Below are 16,278 nucleotides of genomic sequence, written 5' to 3'. Positions count from 1 at the left end.
GAGTGTGTATTGTGGTGGTGGCAGTTGAAAGATGTAGGTGTAACTACTTAGTAGTTGTACATTACATTGTCAAGCAGGGCACTACCAGCTAACATGGGAGCTATACATACGAGTAACGCAGCGCACGGAGTACCGTCCAGATGGTTTGACTGCTCGGTAGGTGAGACGACATGTTGCATGTGCAACACAGTTGCCAAGTAGGACAGCATGTGTCATGGCTGCAACACATCTGCTGCCTCTTGAACCGCCCCTTATTTACGCTTTGCTCTCTGAATCACCAGGGTCTGACCAACACAGCCCCCCCGTTGGACCAACTCACTTTGGGACATTTGACATTGCGACATGGCAGATGGCACCGACAGTCGGGCGCAGCAGACAGAGAGGAGCCCCAACCATGAACCGTGGAGCTGTTGATCCACTGAAACATGCAGTGGCGATGCGAGATATTGAGAGGCAAGAAAGGCTCTGTACTACTTGGGCACCTCAATTCACCCGTGTACTCATACGGCCCGACCAGTAATACGGCTACCAGTACCGGAGCAGCACTAGACGCCCAACAAAGGAGAGTACTTGGAGCCTGCTATTCAGCCCATGGAAAACTAATAAATCAGAAAATTTGTACCCGCCTTGTCACTGCAGGTACTAAAGCCCAAAAGCTGCTGCGCCACATTGTATCAAGTGCATCAAGTAACTTAGTAGTTGACGGCCTTGCCCTTCCCCGGAATCAAGACCCATCTCGCGACCGTCATGAGAGGCCTGCATTTCTCGACCACTGATTTTCGTTTCAAGTTGAATTTTGGTCGTTAATAATCTTGATTATGTTCTTATTATATAAGAGTCAAGAAAGCTAGCAGAAAAAATCACCTGTCCAGATATACCTCCCCCTTGGCATACACGCCTGGACAACTCACTCTCACTCAGCCCTCCCCACGTGTTACCCAGAGGGACTCTTCTGTGGCGCACCAGGGCATTCCTCCGTTTCGCCCCAAACACCCCCTGTTTATCGCATTCTTTGAGAAGACGGGAGGGAGATGAATGATGACATTTTAATTTATAACTGGATTTTCCTTAAAAAAATGCCTTGACAATGCTTACTGGTACCTGGGTAGTCCAGGGACTTGCTCCGCTAATAACTAGCTCACTAAGTAACTCACTAATAGCTCCGGGCGTGCTTGGCGGGGCGCACACAAGCTTTACTTTTCCCCGCCAGATTTTGCCTCACCTTGTCGCTCACAGAAGCATTGGGCTCGTGCTCTTGACGGACCCCTCATGCTCAGCCGCAGCAAACTGAGTGATGAATGAATTGCCAGATGCTGCCTCGCCTGGTCGCGGAGGTTGTTGGGCTTGTCACTCTTGACCGACAGGCATGCTCAGCCGCAGACTGACTGGATGGACTTGGTGCCCCCTGGGCAACGACACCGGCCCGGGAAATATAAAACCATGCAACATCTCTTCTACCATGATTTGTCTTTTTTTTTTCTCAGATCTCTTCTCGTATTAGAAACGCTTTGTGTTTTTCTTCTCCTGGTAACGGCTTGAACTACACCAAGACGGCCATCTATCCACTTACATCCATCATCACCACTATCGACACCATCACCACTTATACACACGTACACTTTCGCTCTCGCGCGTCTCTCTTCTTTTATATTTCTCTCTCTCTCTGTCTTTCTTCTTTTCTGCCTCTCTGCGTACTCTCCAACACTTGAATCTCTACCACCACCACCACCACCACCGCAGCCATGTCGTACAAAATCTCCGCCCCCGACGAGTACCTCGCCATCACCGGCATGGGCATCAAAAACGTCAAAATCACAAAGGCCTCGTGGGTCTGGCCGCTCCAGCGCTGCACCCGCTTCAGCGTCCAGCCCCAGGACTACGCCATGGACCTGCTGGCCATGACCAAGGAGAAGCTGCAGTTTGCCCTGCCCGTCGTCTTCACCGTCGGCCCCGACGTCAACTCGCGCGGCGCAAACACCACCACCGACGCCGCCGCCACGGGCGAGGAGGACGACCTCGCCCGCGAGGACCGCGGCGACGCCCTCACAAAGTACGCCATGCTCCTCTCCCAGGGCGACGACGGCAAGGACGCCAGCGGCGCCCGCGACGACAGGCGCCGCCACGTCGCCAACATTGTCAAGGGCATCATCGAGGGCGAGACCCGCGTCCTCGTCTCCAGCATGACCATGGAGGAGATTTTCACCGAGCGGGAAATGTTCAAGAAGCGCATCTTTCGCAACATTCAAGGCGAGCTTGATCAGTTTGGCCTACGCATCTGGAACTCGAATGTACGTCTCCCCGTCTCTCTCTCTCTCTCTCTCTCTCTTGTTCTTATACTTCTTTCTTCCCCCCTTCTGTTTCTTCTTCTCTTCCTCTACTGACAAAAATACCGCCCCTCCATCCAGGTCAAAGAACTCAAAGACGCCCCCAACTCGGTCTACTTCGAGTCGCTCTCGCGCAAGGCCCACGAGGGCGCGACCAACCAGGCGCGCATCGACGTGGCCGAGGCGCAGCTCAAGGGCAACGTGGGCGAGTCCAAGCGGCACGGCGAGCAGGAGCGCGAGATTGCCAAGATCCACGCCGAGACGGCCGTGCAGAAGACGGAGCGCGACATTGAGCGCGCCCAGGCCGTCGCCCGCCTCAGCACCCGGCAGGCGGCGCTGGACCGCGACGTCGACATCGCCAAGGTGACGGCGCAGCGCAACATCGAGTCCACCGACGAGGACCTCAAGAAGGAGGTCGAGATCAAGCGCGCGGCCGCCGAGCTCGAGCGCCTGCGCGCCACCGACCTCGTCAAGGCCACCATCGCCAAGGAGAGCGTCCAGCAGGCCGCCGACGCGGGCGCGTACAAGGTCGCCGCCGACGCCCGCGCCCAGCTCGAGGCCCGCCAGCGCGACGCCGACGCCGACGCCTACCGCACCCGCCACAAGGCCGAGGCCGCCGCCTTCGCCACCCAGCAGGAGGCCGACGCCGCCGCGTACAAGGTCGGCGCCGACGCCCGCGCCCAGCAGGAGGCCCGCCAGCGCGACGCCGACGCCGCCGCCTACCGCACCCGCCAGGAGGCCGAGGCCGACGCCTTTGCCGCCCAGCAGGCCGCCGAGGCCGCCGTCGTCAGCCGCACCAAGGAGGCCGAGGGCCTCGCCGCCATGGCCGACGCCTACGCCAAGATGGCCGCCGCCATGGGCGGGCCCGCCGGCCTGCTCCAGTACCTCATGATCGAAAAGGGCACCTACGTCGAGCTCGCAAAGGCAAACGCCGCCGCCATCCGCGGCCTCGAGCCCAAAATCTCCGTCTGGAACACGGGCAACAGCGGCGGCGGCGCTGCCGGCTCCGGTGCCGCTTCCGCCGATCCCGCCGACACCATGCGCAACGTCTACCAGATGCTGCCCCCTCTCATGACCACCATCAACGAGCAGACCGGCATCACCCTCCCCGAGTGGCAGTTTGGCAAGCTCGCCGCCACCCAGAAGGCCCTGCAGCAGGAGCAGGCCGAGCCTCAAGGTGGTCGTTGATAGACGGCGCGCGCCAGCTCTGGCCTCGACCCTCTCCTTGCTTTGTAATTTTCTTTTGTTCTTCTTTCGGGACATTTCTCCGAGAACGTTTGCTTTTTCGCATATAGACTATGATTTTCCATCTCTCCTTTGTTTTCCTACACCATGTCTTTTCTATTTTCTCCGTCAAGATAGTCATGCCTGAAATACCCGCCACGCCTTCACTTCAACAAGTGAGCTTTACTCTGCCTCGTCACATTTCTTTTGTTACATTCATAATACTATTTATTCTACTATTGAGCTCCAGAATGAGATGATTTCAAAATAATACCAAATCTTTCAAGCTTGGTCTGCGTCCCATGCCACAAGTTCAGTCTCTTTTCAACGCCTATATGGTATATACACATCTGCTACCCAAATTTAATACCCGAGCTCGGATTCCAGGTCCCCGGCGCCGTCTGTTGTCCTTCGCCACCGTTGCCGCTACTTCTCCCCGGCGCCCCTCCCGAGCCAAAGTTGATGGCTGCGCCTGGCGTCCACATGCCGCTCATCGGGTTGGCCACGGGAGGCATGGGTTGGGGTTGCTGCACATTCTCCCCCGCGCCGGCCCAGGACTGGATCGCCGCAGCCTCCACTGGGCCAGGCGCCTGCTGAGACATGCCGCCGTAGTAGTTCTGCTGCTGAGGTTGTGGTTGTTGGTACATGTTTTGTGCTGGCGCAGCATGTACTGGTGTGTGGCTTCTTGAAATATTGAGATTCGACAGTGTCGGCATGCTCAACTCCCTATCAGCTGTTAGTATTCGTCATCAAGCAACTCGGCAGAGGGACCTACTCCTCCAAAGCTCTTGCTTCCATCCGGCGCTGAGCAACCCACGACTTGGCCACGTCCCGGAACCCTTGTCCGACAATCTTGCTCAGGTCGTTGTAGAACTTGCGCCCCACGTCCAGGTTGTTGAGTATCTCCTTGTACTTGTAGTATGCCGAATCCAGCCTCTGCAGAGCCTGTTCGCGTTCGCGGTTCGCACGCGAGCTTCCCTTTTGCTTTTGTGCTTCAAACTCGCGGTTTGCCCGTTGCAGCTGCGCAACCAGCTGCTCCTGCTCCTTTGCTTCTTTACCCAACGCCTCCATCTCGGGCTCATACAGCTTGTCCAGTCTCTTGTCAAAGAAGTCTTCAAAGTGCGCTGGCACAATGCTTGTTGTTGGGTATGTGCGCTCCAGTCTAGCTGCTTCTTTTAGAATGTCTGGTTTAATGTCATCGCGCTTGGCATTTTCCTTCAGGTTCTTGACCTTGACCCGTCGCTTGCTCTCGAGGCGCACCGCGTCACTATACGCGCTGCGTAGCTTGCCCATGGACGTCCTCAGGTCTTCGCGCATGTCCATCTGCGCACCAGACGGCACGTAATTTTGGATGCCACGGTCAGGACCGGAAAGTATCCGTAGCAAGTCCTCGTTGGCTGCATACTTCTCCCGCACTACGCCATCGCTGCTGGAACTGCTCTCGAAGTAGCTCTCAATCTCTGTAACGTGATTCCACAGCTTTGCACCTTGCGGGTCGCTTTTGCTATCCGGGCGAGCCCAGCGGTCAGTGCCATATTTGGCGCGCAATTGCTGATCTTCGTCGGATTCGGCCGCCAGTGCCGTGACACCTTCTTCAAAAATGGCCATGTCGACAGCCCGTAGCTTATCAATGTCGATAAAAGACTTGTGGATTCGATTGACGGCATCAGCTTGCCGAATCTCTTCAGCATGCTGTACGAGGCTAGGCGGCAGCCCGAGAGGCTTCTCCAGCGCTTGGATTGAGCCTGGTAGCCCGAGTGAGGCCAACTCGTTATGAAACTGTTCCGTCATAGTTTCAAGCTCCTGTATAATACTTTGGTCCACCATTCGGTCGCGACGCTCCTCATATATCGAAATGGCAACGTGTACCGAGAACGGGACCAGGCGGGAGAAGAGAGCAGGCCCAAACTCGGCCTTATCTCCAAAAAACTCGTAGGGGTCCGAAACTTGCTTTGGCACTCTAGCAACCGCCATATTTGCCCGTTCGAGAATTTTCAGTTCTGATTTGGGCGGCACAATGTCTGCGCATGTTAGCACACAATCGCGGATGCGAAACCGGGACCGGACTCACTGAGAAAGATGATGTCATTGTCTTTTTCCGCTCGCTTCAAGTCCTCCTCTACCTTTCTCTTCAGCGCAGTCAAATCTTCAACGACAATCTTGTTGAGATACCCGCCCTTGGTTTCCTTGATGCCTTCATTGACGCACTGTACAGCATCCTGGAGACGTGCCACCTCTTCGCCGTATTTTCTCTTCTCCAAGCAATCACAAGCAGCCCGGTACTGTGCGGCTGCCGCAAAGTGGTGGTGCTTGGCCGTCATGTGGTGTATCCACGCGCTGCTAATGGCCTCACTCTTCACGGCTGACTCGCCTGCCAGGTTGTACAGGTCGGAGACCCGTGCGGCAAGCTTCGCAATCGACGCGTCCTTGTATCCATCCATGACTGCCTTTTGCCAGAAGCATTCTTGGCTCTGGGCCAGGAGCAGTTGTGTCAACGACTCGAGCGTATGCTCGTCCATGTCCTCTGGCGGGTCCGACATGCGCAGCTCTGGCAACACGCTCGTCTTCATGTGCGACAGCACACCGGCTGCCTGCGAAAAATAATTGGCCGTAGTCTTGAGGCCGTCGGTATTGGCGCGCGATGTGTTGATGGCAAGCTGCGAGTAGAGCGACGCCAGGTTGTAGAGAATGTTCATGAGCTCGTATTTGAGGTTGTTGCGGACCATTGGCCGTTCGGTATTGTAGCCCAGCGCAGGATACCACGTGAACTCGGCACCAATCTATACTCTCATTAGTCTCCTGAGGTCGGGTAGGGCATCTGCAAAAGTCTGACGCACATCGATTGGAAACTTGCCGCCGATCCAGACTAGCTGCGCGGCGTACGCTTGAAGCTTCTTGATACCGCTGGTGTGCGGCTCGCGGACGTGAACGGCATCAGTTCGCAGCGTATCAATGGCCTCAAGATCCTGCCGGAACATGTCTGGGTGCTGGTCATACTTGGTGTTGATGTACTGGCGTATCGTGGTGGCGAGCGACAGGTGCACCGACCTTCGAAACGGCAACGAGAGAATGTTGCTGGTCCTGCGAGGGTTAGCGCGATCCATAGGATATCGCTCCATGATCATGCTCACTTGGAGTCCATCATGTCGCTCAGTCGCCGTCCAGGGCGGCAGTCGACGCTTTCTGGCGATTGTTGTTTTGTTCCGATGGCTTGTGTGGCCTGGCGCTTGTGATGACGTTGGTGGGGTTGCGATTTGGTGGGGTCGTTTTGCCAGTCTACAGTGTGTGGCAGAGAGCTGATGTGATGGTTTGTCAACTTCACCTTGCCAACTCAGCCAGCGTTGCACAACCTTTAGACAGAAATACAGCGTGTCTGGACATGTTGAATCATCTCGGTTTGGCTTGTCCGTACGCAGTTGCGGTAACAGGTCCTCGTGCCAATCGACAGATGATCCCCCAGAGAATAGCGCCACGACTATGGCAACGGGCTCGGCGCACCAAGGTCACAACAAAGTCTCAGTACCGCTCAATTATTCATTGTTCTAGATATTATCGGAACATTCGATGACACGCGTGTTGTACAGCCTCTCTCTCGCGACCAACAGCTCTATGGCATCAGCGTGGACAGATCGCAGACTTTGAGTCGCGCTGTGACTCGACAGGACTATTCAAGTTATTCGTGCTGCTCGGAACCCTGAACAGGCGTAATCAAAAATGTCAAAGGAGCAGACGATGACTTGGTAATCATGATCTGCCTCGTGGGCACTATCCAAGTCGAGCTATTGAGCCGATGACGTTGCCGATCCCTCGCCTAGCTCAAAGAAGATTACTTGAGCTGCGAGCGCGCGCCCGGCTAGGCAAGGCCACAAAATAAAGTTGTCAGGGCCCGAAGCCTTCTTAGACCAAAATCTCACGTCCCGTCTTCGACTCTCAGCGGAAATCACTCCCGATCTCCGCTTATGCGCGTGCGGAGAGAGTACCCCCTTGGCGGAGCTCGTCGCCTCCTAAACGTCATGCTTCCTCAAGCATTTTTTCTGCAGGTAGGACGAGACTGTTTGCCGGCACTTTCATCAGTGGCAACACTGCCAAGGGGGGGGCGCAGGTTCCAGTACGTAACCATCAAACCGCCGTTGCTTGGCTCGGAACCCGCATTATGCCTGGAACCTGAATTATGGGAACCCATTCTTGGCGTTCTCTGGGCGCAGCTTATTGCCCGCTGGTAGCAACCGTTGCGACGAATACATGTTCAGTTGCCAAGTTACGCGCACCTTTGACGCAGCTGCGACAGGGCCAAGCTGGATAGCTGTCCATCTCTTCCGGTGGTCCCTTTTCGGGTGTACGACGAGGCCAGGCATGCGTGGTATTGCTGCGTTGCCTCGTATTACCCTGCGAACCCGTGTTCCGACTCGAAAGCTCCCGTCCAGCCACGCTCTGCATTCCCTCCGGGTTGGAGACCTGTGGGCTCCGTGGATCGTGCTCGAGTATGTAGGCCTTGCGTCCTTTGTCTCCTTAGTGGTCGTATCCGCGCATAAACCCGCCAGCGGCCCCTGGCTTGGCGGAGGACCGCAGGGTTTTGCGAGCCCTTTGGCCAGATACGATATTGCTTTGGTTGGTTTTGAGTGGCCCGTGGCCCATTTCCCGTTTTTGATGATTCCTCTCAAGCGACTCCTTTCCTGAGTCTCTTTATTGATTCTCGGCTTTTTCTTTTCTTTGTTATTATATTCCAGTCATCTAGTAACCTTGCCCTCCTCTTCTTTTCTTCTTCTTCTCTCACAGCGAGACCTTCGTTTCAGACTCGTCATCACAATACCACGTTCGTTCTAGTCTCTTGATATTTTGATCTTTTCCATTTAACTCTTTCTCGAAGACGGAGATAATCATGTTGTCCAAAGTCGCAGTCGCTCTGGCTGCTGTGTCACTAGTGTCCGGCCAGACCTTTAGTGAATGCAATCCGCTCAAGAAGAGTATGCACATTCTATTTCGTCTTTTTTTGATTGCCCATCTCATGCTAATGGCTTCCCCCCGTTCTCAGCTTGTAACCCCGACCCTGCTTTCGGCAAAGAGGGTGCCAGCTGTGACTTCACGACCGGTCCCTGCGACGCCTTCAAGGCGATGGCCGGCAAGGACGTGAAATTCGATTCGAAAGGCGCCCTTGCCAGTATGGACGGCCCCAGACAGGCGCCGACGCTGCGCTCCGACAAGTACCTCTTCTTTGGCCGCATCGATATTGAGATGCAGGCCGCGCCCGGCAAGGGCATCATCAGCTCGATTGTGCTGCAGTCCGATACCCTCGACGAGATTGACTTTGAGCACATCGGCTCCGACGACAAGCAGGTCCAGTCCAACTACTTCTACAAGGGCGACACCACGACCTACGACCGCGGTGGCTTCCACCCGGTTAATGATCCGTTTGGCGTCATGCACACATACTCATTCGAATGGACCCCAGACAAGATTGACTGGATCATCAACGGCGCCGTCGTGCGTACTCTCACCCGTGCCGCCGTGGGCGACAACTACCCCCAGAGCCCTATGCAGGTCAAGCTAGGCGCCTGGGTTGCCGGCTTTGAGGGCAACGATCCGGGCACAATCGCCTGGTCAGGTGGTATTGCCGACTTCTCCAACGGTCCTAGCACCGCCATTTACAAGAGCATCAAAATTGTCGACTACGCCGGCGGCAGCAGTGCTACGGATAAGGATGTCAAGGAGTATGTCTACAGCGACAACTCGGGCAGCGCCAGCAGCATCAAGGTCAACCTCAAGGACGGTAGCGGTAGCAAGGATGGCGAAAGCGCTTCCTCCTCTTCTACCTCGGCGTCTTCTACCGCGTCGCCTCCTACCGCATCGCCTCCTACCGCATCGCCTCCTACCGCATCGCCTACTACCGCGTCGCCTCCTACTTCGTCCTCTTCTACCTCGTCCAACTCGGAGGCGAGCTCTGTCACTCGGACCTCGGCGCTCCAGTGCACACGCGTCACCACCGTGCCTAGCAATCCCGGCGCAATCGCCGCCGCTGCCAACCCTGTCAAGCTCCATGTCCCCGATAGCAACACTACAAGCTTGACCACTTCGACCACATTGCGTGACTTCTCCACCAGCGCCACCACCGTGACGCCGCCTCAGGTAGCCGCCAACGCGGCTGCTGGTGGTGCCGTCTTTGGTGCTGCCTCTTTGCTCCTTGCCATTCTTGCCATCTAAGAGGCCTGAAGCTAGAGACGGCCTAGCTATTTAGACTGCGTTTAAAGATGCCAAGGGAGGGGATCTAGGAAACCCGTGTACACTATCTAACGTGTGGGGGTCATTGGTATTGAAATTGATAGACTAGAAGACATAATTTGAGCTTTTGCATTTGAGTGCTGTGAGTCAAAATTCGAATCGAGAAAATGGGGCTGTTGAGCTTTGTGATACTATAATACGAACAGGTGAGATGACAGATAATGACAGGCCAAAGGGTACGCGTTTGTGCAGGAATGCAAACGACTTCAGTCATTCGATATTTGCAGTATTATTGGTGGCAACGTTCCAGAGCCGCAGTTTTGGGGCCACACCCTGCAAGGCAGATTACCTTTCCAGAAGCTGAGATAATAAAAACGCACTACACTATCCGCACATCAGCTTCAATGCCGCTCGATTTTCGCGGAACTTTCTAGCGGCGGACTCGGTTGATATCACTGAAGCCGACGGGTTTTAATGACGTGGGCTTGCGTACCGGATGCCCGGGGACATTGGTCGATGGGGTAGAGCAACGCCCATGGGTCAGGCGACTCGAGGGAGGCTCACTCTCCACAGCAGTGGCTTTTATGAGGGACAGTATGAAAAAACGCGACTCGAGCCCGGCATTTTGTTTGCTTTACAGAGGACGGTAGCGCATCGCACGAGGGCTGAACTGACCTCGGGCTGCGCGGTGCACGCATCTGCGGGTACGAGCAATCAGTTGAAATGAATGACAAGGACAACACACGGCATGTCAAATTTTTATCGGTGCGTGAAGTACATGAATGAGGAAGCTGCGCAGGGGTCAGCGTCAAGGGGCATCGAGAGGCAGACAAATGGCTTGTTTAGTAACTCCGTACTGAGTAGTGACAGTTTCAATATTTCGTTTCAGTATGGCTGCAAGTTGCAAGTTGATAGCCCGTTTCCATATGCACGCCGTTTCATCATGACAATCATCGTTTAGGCAGAGAATGATTTTTATTTTTGTTTTATTTTTATTTTATTTGTTGTTGTTTTTTTCATTCGGCATCGCCTCATGCACAATTTTAACTTGTAGGCTGTACAGATGAGTTGCAGCATCGTTGCAGATGGAATTGCTGTAGATGGCAGACAGCATTGTGCCATTTGTGAATTTGTTAGTCAGCTATAGGGTAGGCTGATATTCTCAGCCATGTGAGGGCCTCCCCCCCAAGAGCGAAAAGGCGGTTAGATACACTACTGCTTAGTTACATATAGCGTTAGTTACATAGCGTTTATTCACTTATTCCTCCGTACGGAGTACACCAACGGAAATTAACGGTCACACTGACGAGGCAAACTTTTCTACCTCTCTTCTGCAGCAGGCACTGGCTGGGCTCAGATCTCTTATTGCACCCTCGTGCCTGCTGCACCAGCCACCGCCTTCTTGTATGCAATACACTTGAAACAAAAAAAGGAAGCCTCTGATTCCTGCATTCACGCCACACGCCCCGCCTTTCCTTCCTTGCTTCTCAACCCCCATGCGTCTCCTACTGGTCCGCCACGGCGAGACGGTGGACAACGTCGCCGGCAACTACGCGGGCGTGACGGACTCGCCGCTGACGGCGCACGGGGCGCTGCAGGCCGGCCGGCTGGCGGCGTGGCTGGCGGCGCGGTTCTCGTCGCGGCCGCTGCGGGCCATCTTCACGTCGGACCTGCAGCGGGCGGCGCGGACGGGCGGCGCGGTGCGGTCCGTGTGCGGCGGCGATGGCGCGGTGCCCGTGCCCCTGCGGACGACGCCGCTGCTGCGCGAGCGCGACTTTGGACCCCTCGAGGGCGTGCCCTGCCGCGACTGCCGCGTCGACCCGGAGACGGTCGCCGAGACGACCGCCTCCATGCGCGCCCGCGCCCGCCGCTTCCTCGACGAGATGCTCCTGCCCCTGCTCTACCGCCCGGGCAGCCGCGCCGACGACGTCTGCGTCGTCGTCGCCCACGGCCTGCTGCTGCGCGTCCTGTACGCCTGCCTGCTCGAGTGCGTGCCCTTTGGCCGCCTCACCCTCGAGCGCTCCCTCATGCCCGGCGCTGCCGGTGCCGGTGCTGGTGCCGCGTCGCCAATGTACCCCGGGTGGGCCAACACGGGCTACCTCGAGTGCATGCTGCTGCCAGGCTCGCCCAATGACCACCAGGACCTGCGCATGCATGTCCTGCAGGTCAACTGCACCACCCACCTCAAAGACATGAGGCGGACCCGCGGCGGCATCGGCAGTGCCGCGTACGACTCCAGGCAGAGGAGCATCGACTCGTACTTTGCTGCGCCAGCGAGGTGAACGGTCACGCACTCTCGTGATGACCATGATGATGACGATGAACACGATGATGATTAATGACTGGTGTTTTCACAAATTACAGCGTTTCGGCAAAAATGGTTAGTCCAATTTTTCTTCTTCTTGTTTCCCTTCTTCTTTCTCTTTTGCCCGATTTCCATGCACGCCTTTTGCTGGCTGCTGCGACGCTCAAGTATATGATGAGGACAAAATATTTCACAGACCTGTACCGAACACACTATGTGGACACGCATTTATACCAACTGCTGTCTGATGCTTGATGTTAAACATGCACTTTTTATATTTGAACGGGATTATATGTGGACATTGCTGACTCTATCCTGTCCACGTTAGGGAACGGAATTACTACTTTTGAAGCCACTTTGTGCTTTTTTACTGTACTATACATCCGTGCTGGTCTCGTCTGTGCCCGTAAAAATCTTGTAGAGGCGCTTGCTCACGGCTTGCCCAACCGTACGTTCGGACAATGCGCCGTCCTTGTTGGCGCTTTTGCGCACCTGCTCCAGGGCGCTGGGCCCGCGCGCCGCCAACCCCTCCACCAGCTTCGTGACGGTGCTAAACTCCGACGCCACCCCGTAGGCGATGGGCGCCGTCACGCGAACAATCTCCTGCAGCATGCGCACGTAGGTGTCGTGCGTGCTGTCTCCCGTCTTGACCTGGCCGCTGTCCATGCAGAAGCGGGCGCCGGCCGTGTCCTCGTCCTTTTGCCTCTTGTAGGGGATCGTGGAGATGTTTTGGGTAAATACGGATATCCACTGCGCCGTCTCGAGCGCTATGGCCGTGTGGTGGATGAGGACCTCGTGCTCGACCTGCAGCCGAAGGATGGCGTCTTCCACCAGCTCCTCGTCAATGTACTCGGCTGGCTCAGCTCGTCGACGTGCAGTTGTAGCCGTCTGGCCTTCGTTTTGCGATCGAACGCCAGCCACGAACCTCCGATTGCGTATGTTGCGATTCTTCCTCATCCAAACCGTGACGCCTTGTAGGATGTAGATGAATCTCTCTGTTGGAAATTGACCTCGAAGTGAGGCCATGTGCGCGTCGAGGCCATCATCGTCCATAGCCAGCTGCACCATCTCTTCGGCAGTCATCAAAACCAGTACGTGGTCCTCCCTTTCGATGCGTAGCGGCATGGGAACCCATTGGCCCGACTCATCGTCGAATTTGCTGTTGACCTTGCGACGCCACCTGATGACATTGTGTACTGAATTGTCATAATCTCGGTGCTGTACTTCTAAACCGTCGAGTAACGTCTCCAGCTGCAGCTTGATTGTTGGCGGAAAAGACGATGGAATTTCCACAATCATTTCCTTTGTAGACACCTTTCTGTTTCCCTTGGCCTTGTTCACTTCCACAATGGCAGCAGCAACGTCTCGCTGTCGCTGTCGCTCTTCCTTTTCTCGTTCTCGCTCGCGACGTTTCTGCTCCCTCTGGAGAGCCTTGGTCGCTGCGCGCTGACTAGGGTCAATGGTCGGTCGCGGGTTTCTCTGCGTAGAGCCGGAGATATTGCGCTTGGAATTGGTTGCTGACTTGGCTTTTGGAGCCAAAGTTGAAGAGGGCCGGCGGCCTTGAGACAGGTCAAAGTTGCCAATGGCTGGTAGCTCGCCCTCGCTAGAATCAGAAGAGTCGCCAATGCTGATGACGGATGGACTGCGTGAAAGACGATTTGAGGTTGTAGCCGTGGTATGAGGGGGCGCGGAGGAGCACGGAGCTGAACTAGAAATTGGATCCCAGGCAGCCACTGTGCTTTTTGGGCGAACCGGTCCTTGAGCAATTGTGATATTGGTTGTGTGAGTAGGAGCAACGATTCTCACGGGCGAGGAGCTAGCGAATGGATCTGATAGAAGATCTCGAGCAATTTGAGCATCTGTCGATCGAGCATCTGCCGATCTAGCAGCCAGTCTTGGTGGTGAGCTAGCAAATGGATCAGAATCCGACATCAAGCTACTACCAGGCAGCGCAGACTCTGTCCTGCTCCTTTTCAAGCTCGCTATTCGGGGCTTGGGAGAGGTCAAAGCATACGCCTCTGACGTGATGGAGCTGATGCGTTCGTGACCCTCTAGCGACGATTGTGAATTCCGGCCGTTTCCTTGACAGGATTGTGTCAAGACAGGTGACCCAGACAAGGGGCGGCGTAGTTCAGAGGAACACTCGGCCGTATCGGATAGCCGTGGCCTTTTTGATACGGGCTCTTTTACGAGGCTGAGGGGCTGGAAAACATCTTCGCTGCTGCTACGGAAATCGTCCGAGTGAATCTCGACCAGTGTCTGGCAGGACACGGCAGGGCCGGGAGGGACGACATCTCTAGTTGGGCTTGAGGAGATGAGGTCAATTACGTTAGAAACCATGGCCGGAGACCCGCTCGCAAATGGCCATTGTAAGGTCGAAAAAAAAAAAAGGGTTGGTCGGTGTCGCCTGGCCACTCGTCATGCAACGCGCAGGATGTTGGTGATGTTTGACACGAAATCACGTGCCCTTCCGGCGCGAAAGCGGGTGCATGAGACGGCAACATCCGCAGCCTTGGCCAAAGGTAATCCGTACCTAGACTGCAATCCTTTTCAACGTGGGCGCTTGCATTCTGTCTCACTGTGGAATGTAATTAATTCTTTTTCTTTACTCTATTTTTGGGAGCAACTTTCTTTTTTTTTCTACACCGCAAGCCTCAGAAATAGTGACCTGAGCCTACTTAGGTGGCTGGCTGCGTTCGTTGCTGGGAGCTAATAATAGAGCTGAGAGGGGCCGATTGATGTGTACGCCGCCTTATTTTTTTTTTTGAAATGTCGATTTTCTTTCTTTTGATGTATGGAGCTGGGATTACGTGGCATTCCGTCCAGCTTGGAAAGAATACAGGGGGCGATTGTAAAAAGTTGGAAAAAGAAAGCAACAGAGCGAGAAAGAAGCAAAAAGGGGGGCCACACTCAGCTGGCTGGGCGACTAAGGACAGGCTGCCTCGAAAAAGCGAATTGAGAATCTGTCAAAGCCATGCGACCCATGTATGGCTGAAATTCTTCAGCGGCTGTGAACAATGTTTTGGGGCGTCGGACAGCATGAGTCGGGCATAGCACATTATGCTGTACATGCTGCGACAGCCAATTGGGGAGGGAGGGGGGGCATGCAGCCATCGATCCAGGAAAACAGGCTGGTCAGCAACCCTATTCCGCGGACTTTTGGCATGACGAACTCGATGATAGAACATTACCTGGACGCTCACACCCTTATAGTTGCAAATAACTCATGGTGTCTGGTTAAAAAAATAGAGCGTGGATTTGGTGACGTAAATGTCTCGAGCGCCAGTGACCTGCTTTTGAGCGCGGGACGTCAGTGTGAATACGGTACTATCTACCTAGCTAGCTACTGGTAGACACGCATATGTATGTAACACTGAAGATCATACAGTAATCTGCCTCTTTTAAGTTGAGCTGCGTTAGGCTGGGCTGCTGTGATAGCGATTGGCTGCGCGGGGCAATTACAAAGATGCATGCAGTCCGGCACAAGACGGTCGAGTGAATCATCCTGCCACGTCACCTCTTTTTAGACCCTTCTCTTCTCTTTTGTCGGTTCTACTTGTCGTTCGTCAAAGTCGGTCGCGGTGCTCTAATGTTGCCGAAACGAACCTGCAAAACATCATGCCACAGATACTCTACGATGGGTAAGTCCCGAGAGGCCGGCAGCATCAGTGCTGTAGCCGGAGCTCTAACATCTCGAGTAAACAGAATCTTGGTTGCCAAACCCTTTCGATTTCTTGTTGGGCCGCAAAAGCAGGAGTTTTACATCCATACATCACTGATTGCCTCCCAGTCACCAACCCTCGATGCTCTCGTACATGGACAGATGAAAGAGGCGATTGATGGCTGTACGGTTTGGGAAGACGTCTCCGAAGATACTTTTATTCGATTCGGCCAGTATGTTTACACCGGAGACTATAGTGGTGCCTCCCCCTTCGAACCACCCGCTTCACCAACGCCACCGCCGACCGAGGAGCCTGGTGAGCCAAGCGACGCCCCTCCTGATGTCGAAGCGCCTGCCGAAGAGAGACTTGCGCCATTTGCGGATGACGCTTTATGGGCGTTCTTAACAGCAAACACGAAGCCGAAGAAAGATAATAAGAAGAAGGCTGTATCGGAGTGGGGCTCGGAAGTCTCTCCCCCACAGAGAGCAGGAGAAGCATGGGAGCACTTCACCACAACACGCTCGTACCTATGTGCTCCTCCAAGCCC

The 16,278-nt window shown here is 55.0% G+C and overlaps 5 protein-coding genes across 5 annotated transcripts; 3 read left to right on the top strand and 2 right to left on the bottom strand.

The window, feature by feature from the left end:
• Nucleotides 1-1,742: 1,742 nt before the first annotated feature.
• On the top strand, nt 1,743-3,512 carry V2A60_002603 (uncharacterized protein; the record flags this gene model as incomplete). The annotated part of the gene is made up of 2 exons (XM_083253952.1): nt 1,743-2,288; nt 2,406-3,512. 2 exons carry the CDS (start codon nt 1,743-1,745, stop codon nt 3,510-3,512), a joined length of 1,653 nt encoding a protein of 550 aa, XP_083110078.1.
• Nucleotides 3,513-3,901: 389 nt separating this feature from the next.
• V2A60_002602 (BRO1-like domain-containing protein) lies at nt 3,902-6,690 on the bottom strand (the record flags this gene model as incomplete). The annotated part of the gene is made up of 5 exons (XM_083253951.1): nt 3,902-4,274; nt 4,324-5,569; nt 5,620-6,328; nt 6,386-6,629; nt 6,680-6,690. The coding sequence occupies 5 exons, from the start codon at nt 6,688-6,690 to the stop codon at nt 3,902-3,904; spliced, it is 2,583 nt and encodes an 860-aa protein (XP_083110077.1).
• A 1,737-nt stretch (nt 6,691-8,427) lies between these two features.
• On the top strand, nt 8,428-9,746 carry V2A60_002601 (glycoside hydrolase family 16 protein; the record flags this gene model as incomplete). The annotated part of the gene is made up of 2 exons (XM_083253950.1): nt 8,428-8,512; nt 8,581-9,746. 2 exons carry the CDS (start codon nt 8,428-8,430, stop codon nt 9,744-9,746), a joined length of 1,251 nt encoding a protein of 416 aa, XP_083110076.1.
• Nucleotides 9,747-11,260: 1,514 nt separating this feature from the next.
• On the top strand, nt 11,261-12,046 carry V2A60_002600 (uncharacterized protein; the record flags this gene model as incomplete). Its single annotated transcript, XM_083253949.1, has 1 exon — nt 11,261-12,046. One exon carries the CDS (start codon nt 11,261-11,263, stop codon nt 12,044-12,046), a length of 786 nt encoding a protein of 261 aa, XP_083110075.1.
• Nucleotides 12,047-12,444: 398 nt separating this feature from the next.
• On the bottom strand, nt 12,445-14,409 carry V2A60_002599 (uncharacterized protein; the record flags this gene model as incomplete). The annotated part of the gene is made up of 1 exon (XM_083253948.1): nt 12,445-14,409. One exon carries the CDS (start codon nt 14,407-14,409, stop codon nt 12,445-12,447), a length of 1,965 nt encoding a protein of 654 aa, XP_083110074.1.
• Nucleotides 14,410-16,278: the final 1,869 nt, after the last annotated feature.

The sequence above is a fragment of the Cordyceps javanica genome, chromosome 2 (genome assembly GCF_051103115.1).
Source record: "Cordyceps javanica chromosome 2, complete sequence".
Classification (NCBI taxonomy): Eukaryota; Fungi; Ascomycota; class Sordariomycetes; order Hypocreales; family Cordycipitaceae; genus Cordyceps; species Cordyceps javanica.
This window is presented reverse-complemented; position numbering and strand designations above follow the sequence as displayed.